This window comes from Anomaloglossus baeobatrachus, chromosome 4 (genome assembly GCF_048569485.1).
Source record: "Anomaloglossus baeobatrachus isolate aAnoBae1 chromosome 4, aAnoBae1.hap1, whole genome shotgun sequence".
NCBI classification, from domain to species: domain Eukaryota; kingdom Metazoa; phylum Chordata; class Amphibia; order Anura; family Aromobatidae; genus Anomaloglossus; species Anomaloglossus baeobatrachus.
Genome location: NC_134356.1, coordinates 482,571,986 through 482,585,429, shown reverse-complemented (window position 1 = coordinate 482,585,429; position 13,444 = coordinate 482,571,986). Strand labels below are relative to the sequence as shown.

Here is a 13,444-nt window from a genome sequence, read left to right as displayed (position 1 = left end):
TCGTGATTATTTTTATACTCATTTTATACTATATTCTCATGATCAAATTCCACAAATTTTAATACACAATAAACCAATAGAAACCTTGTTCGAATAAATCTATTTATTTACTGCTGCAGGGTAATTACCGTGTATAAGCATCTCAAACTAAAATTTATGAAACAAATATTCCAACATTTAAAATGATTCATTTGCTTTTCTATTGTAATGCATTTGTACAAAATATCGACTGTCATTATACATTTCATATAAATTATCCTTTATTTACATGTAATACTTTCAAGGAATAGAGTTGCAGCCACAAACATCAATGAGACAATGTATGGGAAAATACAAAACACCCCATTAGGATAAAACCTATTTTCTTTCATTTATACAATGTAGTAAATGTAAGGTGCTTGACCCCTTCTCTAGTGCGTGGTCTGCATTGTATTGCTGTGAATATATTACAGGCCCCTAGAACAGTGGTGGAGGTAAAAGCAGCAATACAGTTCAGAAAATCACTCGGTAAGAAGCAAAAGGAGTTTATATCACTGGTCACTTGATATTAGTGATGAGGGAGCACCAAGATGCTCGGCTCTCGTAAGGAGACGGACTTGACTAGTGTACAGAGCATTTTTTTTTGGAAGATCTTCTGAAAAAAAGGCTAGCGTTCCCCATTGACTTCCATTATACTCTGCACACAGGTCAAACCCATCCGAGCATCCGACTGCTGGTTACGAGTACCAAGCACCTGAGCATGGTAGTGCGCACTCATCACTACTGGAGATATAAAATGGTATAAGCAAGTGGTGTGCAACCACCTTCCTACTTAGTCAAGGTATGGGTTCACATTCAGAAATGGTACAACGAATCACAAAATGTTTTATTATGCCAATGGATCTAAAATGTGCTTGTAATATATAATGTGTTACTTTAATCCATCTGCCCCCTCTCCACCTGTACGTCTGCAGGAATAGGATGCAGTTAAAAAGCATAATACTTGAACGCAGGATCAGAATACATATGTGGTTTGTAGTCTGTAGCCATGAATACAGTCTGCCTATGAAACGCATGCATAAAACTATAGGATGTGTTCAAAGGGGCTATTGTGTACGCAAACTTTAATTACACACAGATTACTAATACACCTGTACTTACAAAAGTGCCCTGATCTTCAGATGTAAGCAGGGGTCCAGAAAGCTCCACTTTCAGCTTGTGCTGGAGCACCAGTGCTGCATATAAAAGGGGACTGGCTGCTTGGCTTATTTCAATAGTTTAAGGGAATCTGTCACCAGGTTTTTGCTACCCCATCTGAGAGCAGCATAATGTGTGTCACTTACTGAGCTGTTTTTGCTAGATCTGCAGCAGAGAAAACATTGATGTTATCAAAATAATAGTTATACAGCACTCATTAATATGCTGGACCACCTGGCAACACACCAAGTAGTCCTCTAATGATAAAATCACTGTTTAATCAGCAGTAGATTATCAAAACTACAAAAAAGCAGCCCAGTAAGTAATGTATGACTGGATTCAGGATCTCTGCCCCTTTGTTATGCTGCTCTCAGATTAGGAGGCAAAAACCTGGTGACAGATTCCCTTTAAGACAGCCTCCTCCTTTGGCCCATTTCAGTAGATAAGCTGCTTTCTCAGTCACCCAACCCCTTTTGTCACTATTGCCGTGCAGATATTTGTCTGTGTCAAGCACAAGACAGAAGAGGAGCTGTTGGGGCCAATCAGGAAGGCTTTATAAATACAAGTAAGGGCTCATTCAGACATAGGGGCTTTTTCTCTTACACAATTTTTTTTTCATGAATTTCTACCTATGAAGTTTTCTCAAGATTCCCTATCAAACCTGAAAATCAGGCAGCACACAGGTTGCACTTGAATGGCATCCAAGAGCTATCCAATTATTTCCCGAATCCATCAACTTGCCTTGAGGAGCTTGATCTGTGACTTGGTTCAAAATCGGATCCCCATCGACCATAAGTGTGAGCGTTCTCTCCGTGAAAAACCGATTGAAGTCTATATAAAGACTGATGTCTGAATGAGCCCCATAAGCAGCAATTCTAATAACAGCAGTAGCATGAGGGATTGCTGCAAGTGTCACAACGAAATAATAAGACTAAAACATGAAGGATGTGTTTTAATGTGTTTTTACTAAAGTTAAACATGCAGCAGAGAATTATATTGGAAAAAGTAAGGATTTGTTTTAGACCGATGATACCATACCTGCATTGTAACTGCATTAGCCACTAAATGATGGCCTATATACAATGACATGAGACCAGTGATGGTCAATGCTGACTTTATTTAACAATTGCATATTTCATTTTCTGCATAGAAAACAACCCCAGGTAGAGTTTGCATGTACAGATCAGGAGATTATATACAATCAAATACAAAAGTCTGTCAAAGGGTTGTGTAAAGTACTAAGAAGTAAAGTGTCGTAGGCATAAAACGCGTGGATCAGGACACCTCATGTGACCAGGACCAATAGATGGCCCTTCAATTCTGTTGTAACGAAGACTTGAGTCACAGTATAAGCTTTGCTCCTACAGAATTGATTGGGTACACGCCAAAAAAAAAAAAAAAAAAAAAAAAAAAAAAAGGCCGCCCTGATGATTGTAAATGATAGATGTAGTTTAATAATTGTAAGAGGATAAAACTGGAAATTATTAAAGTTCAGCTTCTATATTTTCATATAGGAAAATAATTTAAGAGTAAAAAAAAAAAAGCCACACGGATTTACAAAGAAAGAGCAAATGACGTGACTTCTCACATTACATTGTGACTTTGGTTACTTTGTAGAGAATACATTATTTGGTAACTAGGCTAAAAGTGAAGTAGTTTATATATAAAAAAAAACTATACATGAGATTAATTGTAAACGTATAAAACTCTGTAAACATGTTGGTTCTGAGTAACTGTGCAACATTGCAAAAAATAATGTGTACACACTCTGGGCTAATGGAAGTGTTCAGCATTATTAATACAATATCCACCCCACTATTGAAAAATATAGATTTCATTTTCAAAACGAAGTCCAAAAATTATCCCATAAAAAGCAAACGAAAAAACAGAAAAGACAAGACTATTAACGAATGATGGGGCAACATCACTTTTTCTAAGCCTTAGTGGGGGTGGGTGTTGAACTACATTCGGATTAAGACCATTACTCAGCCTGAAGCAGCAGTCTAAACATGAGAAAGGGGAGGGATTTATCTAGACAATGTGCGTTAAAGACAACCCGTTATGTGAAAAGTGGCCAGTTTTTTGGTTTTGTCTTATTCCCACCGCTACGGACAATCTCATTTATTTTTTCATCCGTCATTTGCTTCTAGAGATATAAGCCTTTTCACTTAGTGCTGATTTTTAATGGTCTTCACCAAGGGGTCATGGCTCACAGGATTCAGTGGGGGTCGATAAAAATCAGCACAAAATACGATTATGAAAGAAAAAAAAAAAAGGACACTGAAAGCAGAAATTATAAGCTAAAAGCAAAAACTGGCCACTTTTGACTTTGTGACAGGTCCTCTTTAAAGCAATAGGATTCACTCAGAATGATACATTAAAATTTAATTTTTCAACAAATATTTTTGAGTTGAAATTTTTTTTCTTATTGTTCTTATACATATTACTGCTAAAAATAAAAATAAAAAAAAAAAGCTGTTAATATTTTGAAGAAGACACTTCAGGGAGTTACATGGCAGCCCTGTGTGTCAAAAGCATCACATAGGTCGGTGCCGAGAAAAGCATTTCCATTTGTAGATAGACTAATTTCTCTTACGGAAGCTCGTCAGTGGAGAACAGTATATTTTCAACAAGTTAAGTGGCCAAGTGTATAGAGACCACTTTACTTTAACAATGTAAAGTCTTACATGACAAGCCCACCTTGTGTGCTCCTAAAACTGCCCATAAAACCCTTCCTCCTCCAGCCAAACTTTTCTATACACGCAAAATCCTAGCTCAGTGCCTATGGATCACACCTCCCTCATCCTCACTTGCCAATAATCCCGTTGGTCAAAGGAAGAACCCTGAGAAATGACATGTATGTGGCACACCTAAGGATGAACCTTTTATTAGATGGGTATTCACAGCATGAATTGGCCTACAGCTATGACAGAATTCTCAACACGTTAGACCATGAAGAAGACCTATTACAGCTCCATCACCACCACATGGGTGGGCTTATTCATGGTCCATGTATTTCTAGTGAGTAATGAGAATGCTAGATTTTATTTTATCAAAAAGAGGTAAAATACTGATTGGTTTAATGTGAATTTTGGTTCTTTTGGTATTGAAATCATATAGGCAAAGTGTCAGAAAAGCCTTCGTGTCACAGAGGACTTGCTAGCAATGTCGGGGTTTAAGAAGTATTTTCTTTCAAAGTTTTTATTTTGTTTTTTTCTTCAGAGTTTTATGACCATATTCATTTCACAGCTTATAATTCAGTAGTTTTAAATGACCAAGATTGACGACTGGAGAGGTAACCATTAGATCTAAAGAGAAAAAAATCCCATGTTATGTAAAACGCTGGAGGAACTTGGAAAGTGATCCATGTGTAAGGCGTACACACATACGCACTTGTTCTGTTCAGCTGCAGAGGAATAACTTTCTGGTCATCTCTTATCAATAGAAGAACTGCTCTAAAAATTGCAAAATAACACTTTAAAAGTTCCCTGGGGAGAAGACTAGTCTTGGTTGTAAACGCAGCACGTGTCAACACTTCATGTACTTTAGTCCACCCCATCGAAACCTTGAGCATTTTCTATTGCTATATGCAGCTTGTCCCATAGGTCCTCAAATGACTCATAAGGTGGCAAGTCCAGGCGGTTAAAGCTAGAAAAAAAAAAACAAAAACAAAGTGAGAAAAACGTTAGCTTTAGTAACACCTGACACATAAATGGAAGGCGTTTTTTCTTAACCTATTTATACTTTTTTTTTTTTTTTTTTAAGCGTCCACCATGTGGATTCAATAATGTGTTAATTTATTAGTTTGGGATATTACGGATTGAGAGATGCCAACGATATATGTTTTTTATTTTTATATCACATTTGCATTCTAAAACTTTTTAATAGACAAAACATTGAGTTTTGTGTTCTTGCTCTATATTTTTAAAAAAATTATTTATTTTTTAAAAAAAAACATCTTACTTGGCAGCTTGAATTTCAATAAGCTTTATTATTAATTATTATTATTATTACTACAATGTACTTCTGTACTGCAGTGCATTGTAGCTATCTGGTATCTAGGGGATTGTGCTTTCAGTATGGGGGCTAGGACAGATTAAAGTAAATGGGTTACGGAGTAAAGCCTAAAAGTAAAGTTTCTCTGGTACATGCGACGTCCGTTTTCACACATACTGGAGACACTGACACACGTAGACCCATTAAATATCAATGGGCTTGGTCACACATTGTATTTAATACTTGCCGGTCTCTGCTGTTGATTCTGGGTCCCGCTCATTATGCTCACTACATATTTACTGCAGACCCGGAAGTAACAGCAGTGCCAGAGAGGTTAGTATAACAGCACATTCTGTCCATGTGCTATCCAGATGTGACATTGTTAGCACAGGGGCCGTAAACACACACACACACACACACACACACACACACACACACACACACACACACACACACACACACACACACACACCAAATGTTTGTTTTGCGTGGACCTGTAAAAGAGGCCTAAGGCTGTATTGCCTAGCCCTGACACTGATCTTGCAGATGAGCTGACATTTCCGAGCTCAGCAAGTCGCGAATAAATATCACACGGTGATATTTGATAGAACATACACTTTTGTTACTCATCAGGAACCAGGTGAAAGGAGCCTCCAAGAATATGAAAAAAGGAAGAAAAAAAAAGTCTAACAAATATACAGCTGCACTCTGGTATGCAAACCCTGAATATAGGAATTTGGGCATGCAATAATGCTAAGGAAAAAAAAATTAGACACTTGGTGCATAAAAAAGGCCAGTTTTAAGCAAGCCCAGCAGCAAGCCTCAAAGCATACCTCTCTTTGCTGGGTCCAAGATAGGGACCCAGCAAAGAGCTATGCCTTGAGGCTGGCTGCTGGGTTCAGATAAAACTGGCTTTTTTCTGTGGCAAGTGTCTCCATTTTTAAAATGTATTTCCTTAAAAGTATTGTATGTCCAAATTCCCATCTTCAATGTTTGCGTACTTTAGCGCCTCAGAGTGCAGCTGTATATTTGTTAAGAATAGATTTCATGTACAGTTTGCACCTGTTCACATATGTTGGTTAGGAAGTGCCATCAGTTTTCTCATTTTAAAAGAAAATGTCAAATAATTTCCTAAATAAAATTTAATAAGCAAATTGAAATAGTTTTATCTATGGAGGCCATCACTATGGAATTAAAATGGCCACCGCCTTGTTACGCTGTCGAAGAATTTTAGTACAAGTGCCTGTGAGAATGTGCAGTAGCTCTGCTATGACCCGAAGATACTTGTATTGCTATTCGGACACACAAGGTGCACAGACGTGTGGCGGCCTCTTATCTCAGCACCTCTGCTAGCTCAGGAATATTAGTGAAGCACCTCTTCCTATATATGAAGAAAGGTTGAGCTTCCTACTGCACAGGCTAACAGGCACCGGTCTTAACCTTCTAGGACAAAATTCTGTTAGTGTAACAAGGAGGCGGACATTGCAGATCCACCATTGCAGTTTTTGATGCTCAGAACACTGTATGAAACCAAGCAAGTCATTTTAAGACCTGATTAGTCCACGATCTGGTTAAAGAACTACTACATTTTTTTTTTCACTGCTGGAGTGGTGCTTTAAATCTAAGTCCCCTGCTCCCGTTCTTATACTCACCCTCCACCGTTTTCACTTTTTATCGTTGTCGATCCGGCCCCGCGGCACCATCTTGCGACCGCAACTTCTGGACAAGCAGAAAGTCAGATTACGCCATAAGCTCTCAATACAAGTCTAGGAGAGCCACACCAAGGCTCTCATAGACTTGCATTAAGTTTTGACGTCTGGCGCTCTCCATGAAACACTGGAGCAGCCAGCAGGCCACAAACTGCATGAGACTGACAAGAGTGACACTGGAAACAGATGAAGAGTGGAGGCAAGGGACTTAGATTTAAAGTATCACTCAAACGACAAAATAAAGAATACAAAAACACTAAATTTGTGCTTTAATGCGTTTGTGGCTGGATTAACATGAATGCCTCAGACTGGTTACTATTTGAAATCGTTCCTCCAGTAGAGGTGGCACTTGGCCAACATTATGTATTTTTCCCTTTTCAACAGTTTGCTTTTTTTGCTTAATTATTCACCGTGATCACATTAAAAAAAATAATAAAACTGCCTGATGAGCCTCTGACCCCAGTGATTGGCTGCAGTGCTGCAGACATGATGTCACTGCTGCAGCCTGTACACAGTCATCGGAACAGCAGTGGAGATGTAGCATTGGAACTAGGAGAGGTAAACTACAAATTATATTTTTAACAAGGCCATGACAAACTAAGTAAAAAAAAAAAGCTGAAAGGGGGAATGCCTCTTGACATCTGTGGTTTTGGAAGCTCATAATTGTACTGTATTGATAATGAAGTTCTTGGAATTGTTTTACCCTTCTAGTCTATTACAGACTAAATTATATATATTTAAAAGGAAAAACATTTTATAACAACAGAGATTTAGGTAAATCACCATGTGTGTGCTCTGGGAAGTTTGTCGGGTGAGCCCCATTTTTCAACTGTAAACAACTGTGGTCCATTTGAGCCTGTAACCAAACATCATACGAGTTAATGGCAGATCGGGAAGACTTCTCAGTACAGGCTCATGCTACACATCACATATGTAATACCAGTCACAGTTTTATAGTACAGATTCTTGGTAGGACACAGCATCATAGTAAATAGGACAATGCTATAGGACGGCTGCAGTATTGGCACCATGGCATTTTTATGGAATGGGATATTTTGCTAATAGTCTCTTCTAGTGGAAATAATAAATCACAATATTGAAGTGATGGAAATAATAAGTTGACAATAATATGATGAGTGTTGTGTTCGGCTTTTATATATCTTTTTGACTAAACGAGCATTGTTTGGGCTTTAACAAACAGATGCTGATCTATAACTGCTGTTGTAATGTTAAAGGGAACCGGTCACTAGATTTGGCGACTAAAAGCTGCGGCCAGCACCAGTGACCTCTCACATGCAGCATTCTAACATGTTGTATATAAGAGTCCAGGCCGTTGTGTAGAACATAAAAAAACACTTTATAATACTCACCTAAAACGGTCACTGCGGTGGATGTCTCTCAAATGGGAGTCTTTGTCCTCCGCTGCTGGCGCCTCCTCTTTTGGCCATCTTTGTCCTCTATCTTCTGAACCCATGGTGTATGATGCGTCCGATGTCTTACACACTCGCCAGCATTCAGGCCCTAAGCAGGTGCACTTTGATCTTCCCTGATCAGATCAGATCAAAGCATTGTAGTACGCATGCGCGGGACCGGCAAGTGTGTATGACGTAGGACGCGTCATGCACACAAGCTTCAGAAGGAGGACGAAGATGGCCAAAAGAGGAGGCGCTGGCACCGGAGGATGAAGACGCCCATTTGAGATAGATCCACCGCAGCGACCGGTTTAGGTGAGTATTATAAGGTGTTTTTCATTTTCTATATAGTGGCCTGCGCCAAAAAACTGGTGACAGGTTCCCGTTAAGGATTGTTAATGGTGGTCATAATGTGCAAACAACCATAACGGCGAAATCTCACTGTACCATCCAAGATCTCACAGTCCGTTCTCCAATGCGGGCATGAAGGATTGTGCGATCCCGCTCTGCATGCAGAGAACCCACAACCCTGAACTTCAGACACAACTTTTGCTAAAAGTTGGATCCTTTACATGGTCATATAGTACAGTTATGCTGGATTCACACATCCGCCATTTCGCCGGATCCGTCACACTCCAGTACAGTGCAATACAGTACAATGGCATAGCAGCAAGCTCCGGTCACATGCTGTCATGTGACCAGAGCATGTGACCGGAGCTTGCCGCGATGCCATTCTACTGTATTGCAGTGTACTGGAGTGTGACTGATCCGGTAAAGCGGCGAAATGCCGGATGTGTGAAACCAGCCTTAGACACGTGTGTTAATATGCGTTTCCTAAAATCACCCTTTTGCCTGCTATTTTCTAAGAGGGCACTCTCAGATAAGTGGATACCATTTAAAATGTTATTCCCATCTTAATGAATATTGTAGGATAGGCTTGTTAAAGCAATTTTGCCATTTACTACTAACTAAAAACTCTCTGACGTTCTCCAGAAATTAACACTTTGTTTACAGCTCATTGCCTATGAGACAGATCATTACTGCTAGTCAGCTTTTAAGCACTGCGCTTCAGCTGGCTAAGCGATCCTGTGTGAATATCTCATCAGTGGCTTAAAATTTTAATAAGCAGTATATTGACTTTAAGAACAAGGACCATCCCATTTATGCTGATGAGAAGAACACTTTAAAGGGAACCTGTCACCTAGAATATGCGTTCTGACCTATCAGCAGACGCATGCGTGCCCTAATTACACCTTCCTACCCATCCCTGTGCTGTAAAATTGTATACTATGAAAGTAATAAACGTTTTATTACCTTCATATTTTTTATGTAAATAGCAGGGTATTTGGTCCCATGGGCGGCGCCTTGCCCTATGGACGTCTGCATTCTTTCCGTTGTATCACGCCCCTGTGGGCGTGATACCATGGAGTCACATGAGTGATGTCCCCGTCGTTCATTCTATCCTGCGCGCATTGCGGCAGGCTTCTCTTCCAGATTCTCCTTGTCAGTTTCAGACGCGCAGTGCGCGTCTGAAGCCGGCGAGTGAACACCCGGAAAAGAAGCCTGACGCAATGCGCGCAGGATAGAATGAGCGACAGGGACATCGCTCATGTGACTCCATGGTATCACGCCCACAGGGGCGTGATACAACGGAAAGAATGCAGACGTCCATAGGGCAAGGCGCCGCCCATGGGACCAAATACCCTGCTATTTACATAGGAAACATTTATTACTTTCATAGTATACAATTTTACAGCACAGGGATGGGTAGGAAGGTGTAATTAGGGCACACATGCGTCTGCTGATAGGTCAGAACGCATATTCTAGGTGACAGGTTCCCTTTAAAGACAGACGTACATGTCCACCAAAACATTACAACAGTCTCAATTACTATAACTGAAGACTTCTTTATATAGTGTTTGCCATGTAAGATATTTTTGAAGATGCACATTTAAAAGGGAATCAGTCAGCAGGTTTTTACTACTCCATCTGAGAGCAGCATAATGTAGGAGCAGAGACCCAGACTCCAGCGGTGTCACTTACTGAGCTGCTGTCATTTTAATAAAAGCAATGTTTTCTCTGCTGCAGATCTAAGTTATTTGAATGTGGAGCTCTATAACCCTGCGCCACACCACTGATTGACTGCTTCTGACTATGGACAGTGCACACAGAAAGCTGCCAATCAGTTGTGGGTTGGAGTTATACAGAGCTCATGAATATGCTGGACTAAAAATGGCAGCAGGCCAAGTAGTCCTCTAATGATAATCTACTGCTGATCAATGTTTTTTATCAAAACTACAGCAAGCATCCCAGCGAGTGATACCACTCCTGGAGCCAGGATCTCTGGCCCCACATTATGCTGCTCTTATATTAGGTGGCAAAAACCTGATGACTGATTCCCTTTAAACAGAACTATTTAAAAGTTCTCTAAAAGCCCATTAGGGGTCTACATATACCTACCGTAGAGCTCGGCAAATCCATTCATTGGCACTCTTGAAGTACCAGTGACAAACTGCAGCAAGCGAATCCTCTTTTCTGCATCCATTACTAATACAGCCTAGAAAAACCATAGATTGCACCTTTAAATCCAATGTAAATCAGCCAGGTGACTAAAAATATCCATATTACCTTTAACTTTTCTTGAGATTTTACAGAGAATCCGATAAAATGTTTACAAGGTGCAGCAATAAGATTACAAGTTCTACCATTCCCCCTACACCCAGGCGCAGGGACGTGGCTGCTCGTCAGTGATATCAATAACTGTACAATGCATTAAACAGATGACTACATGAGCCTCTGAGCAAATCCAGAGCCCGGTCACTGCTGCCTGGACTAATGCCAAGCTGTTAAACGTGTTATTTTTCTAGCGCCGGTTTCTTACACCCTACAATTTCTTTTGGAAATTCCTCACCTCCTCAGTATAAAGGACATCACCTTCTTGTGTTTAATCTGACTTGATGCCTGCATTATTCATTAGGATCCTATAAAGTATCTGCTTCCATCATTTACATAAGCAGCAGGTCGTATTTATTGTTTTTTATTAAACATGAGGCCAGTACATTTTTATGCTGATTATATTAGAATAACACAAATATTTTGGTTTCCATCCCAGAAATGTGACTTATCAATGTGGATTTAATGAGATCAAAGCAAACTTCTGTGGGAAATCCTATTCATTCATGGCAAGGGGTTTCCTATTGGCATGTATTAGCCATTATACTTTATCTTATATAAATGGTTTAGTTGTTGTTCTAACGGTAAATGCATATTTTCACTATACCAGTAAACACAATTTGTCTGGTGGAAAACTAACACTGCACATGACCCTGAAAGCACCATCCCCACCATCAAACATGATGGTGACAGCATCATGGACAGGGAAGCTGGTCAGAGTTGTTGGGAAGTCAGACGGAGCTAAAAATCACTGGATAATTAGAGAGAAACCTCATCGGTCCACACAACGTTATCTAAAATTATTGGACTCTCTAATGTCGTTCAGCATGATCTCACTAAATTGCATCCCCCCGTTTGGATCATCCTCCAATAAGTCATGATTTAACACCACTTTCTGCTAGAGACAAATCAAATCCTGCCTTAATATATAGTCAAGTGTCCTAGTAATCAATTACACATGGCAGGTGATTACGATCATTTCTATAGATTGCATGAAACAAGGATGAGGATCTGCCAAATGCTGCTACAAAGGTCACAGCAATAGGACATAAGGTAATTATTGTGCATCAGCAAGGTCTCTCCCAAAGTTTTCAAAGCAGAGGTCTTTCAAGATGTGCCATTTAAGCTCTTTGAAGAAGCCCCAAGAAAAGGGCAACACTGAATAGAGTTCACACGGTGGTGGACCAGCTAAACTTAGCGCAGCATATGACAGACACTTCATGCTTACTGCTCTTTAAAACTGAAAGATGTCCAGTTGTGCTTTCAGCTTAGCACTGGCAACAACTAGTGGGACCCATCTACTGTTTACAATTGTCAAAAGACTACTAATAATGAGCGCGCACTATTATACTCGGGTGTTCATAATAAGCAATTTTATGCTCGGATGGGCGCGACTTGAGTATCAGAGTATACTGGAAGTTAAGGAAGGACTCAACTATTAGGCTATGTGCCCACGTGAGATGAAACCTGCGGATTTATCTGCGGAAAATCCGCGGATTTTCTGGATTTTCCAGGTAAATCCGCAGGTTTCAGCATGCACAGACACTCCCCATGTTATCCTATGGGACATGGGAAGTGCTGTGTCCATGCTGTGGATACGTGCAGCTGCGGAACATGATGCGGATGTCCCGCAGCCACATGTAATTGCATGTCAATTCTTTCTGCGGAATTACCTGCGGAAATCTGCCTTGGTCCCATACTTACCTGCCTTAATAGCAGACACCCTGTCAATTTCCCTTTGTGCACAGGACGGCAGTGGAGCAGGAAGGAAGAGGTGGGCAGGGCCTGCACGAGCTCCGGTCATGTGACAGCCAGAGCTAGTGCTGGTCCGCCCACCTTCTCCTGCACAGTGCAGACACGGCCGGAGACGGAAAGAAGTGCTGCGTGATGGAGGTAATGAACGCCCCGATCAGTGCAGCAATTGTTCTGCATTAAGGATGCAGTGTCCAAGCCATGGTACTGTATCCTCAATGCAGAATGCCCGCAGCATATCCGCAGGACATTCCACAAGAAAACTGCAGCATGTAAACAGACAAAGTTGTGCTGCGGATTTCTGGGAGCTCCTGCGGAATGTCCTGCGGATATAACCGCAGGACACTTTCCCCGTGGGCACATAGCCTTTTTCTGGAAGAGCCATTGACTTCCATTATACTCTGGTACTTGAGTTGCACCCATCAGAGCCTCCAACTGCTTGTTAAGAGTACCAAGCACCCGAGCATAGTAGTGCTCACTCCTCACTAATGAAGACTACTTGTCAGATTTCTCCTGTCAAAAAGCCATACCTTCGACATGGAAACAAGTCCAAGTGACTTAAAGGGGTATTTCCATTGCCAACGTCCTATCCCAATATGTAGTAAGTGTAATAATATTAGCAAATACCTACAATTAGAAATGTAGTATAGTTCTCCTGATTAGCCATGTCTCTTACCTCATGAGCAGGGGCATTGCAACTTAGGTATCAATGGTTATGACCACTCA

At 40.6% G+C, this 13,444-nt stretch overlaps 1 protein-coding gene across 1 annotated transcript in view; it reads right to left on the bottom strand.

Moving 5' to 3' along the window:
- Nucleotides 1–3,354: 3,354 nt before the first annotated feature.
- NEDD4 (NEDD4 E3 ubiquitin protein ligase) overlaps nucleotides 3,355–13,444 on the bottom strand; it is a 143,597-nt gene continuing 133,507 nt past the window's right edge. The window contains exons 21-23 of the mRNA XM_075345749.1: nucleotides 10,754–10,850; nucleotides 7,665–7,737; nucleotides 3,355–4,824 (exon numbers count right to left, since the gene is read on the bottom strand). Coding sequence (XP_075201864.1) covers nucleotides 4,722–4,824; nucleotides 7,665–7,737; nucleotides 10,754–10,850 — 273 coding nt within the window. The 3' untranslated portion in view covers nucleotides 3,355–4,721. The remainder of the gene's footprint in view (nucleotides 4,825–7,664; nucleotides 7,738–10,753; nucleotides 10,851–13,444) is intronic.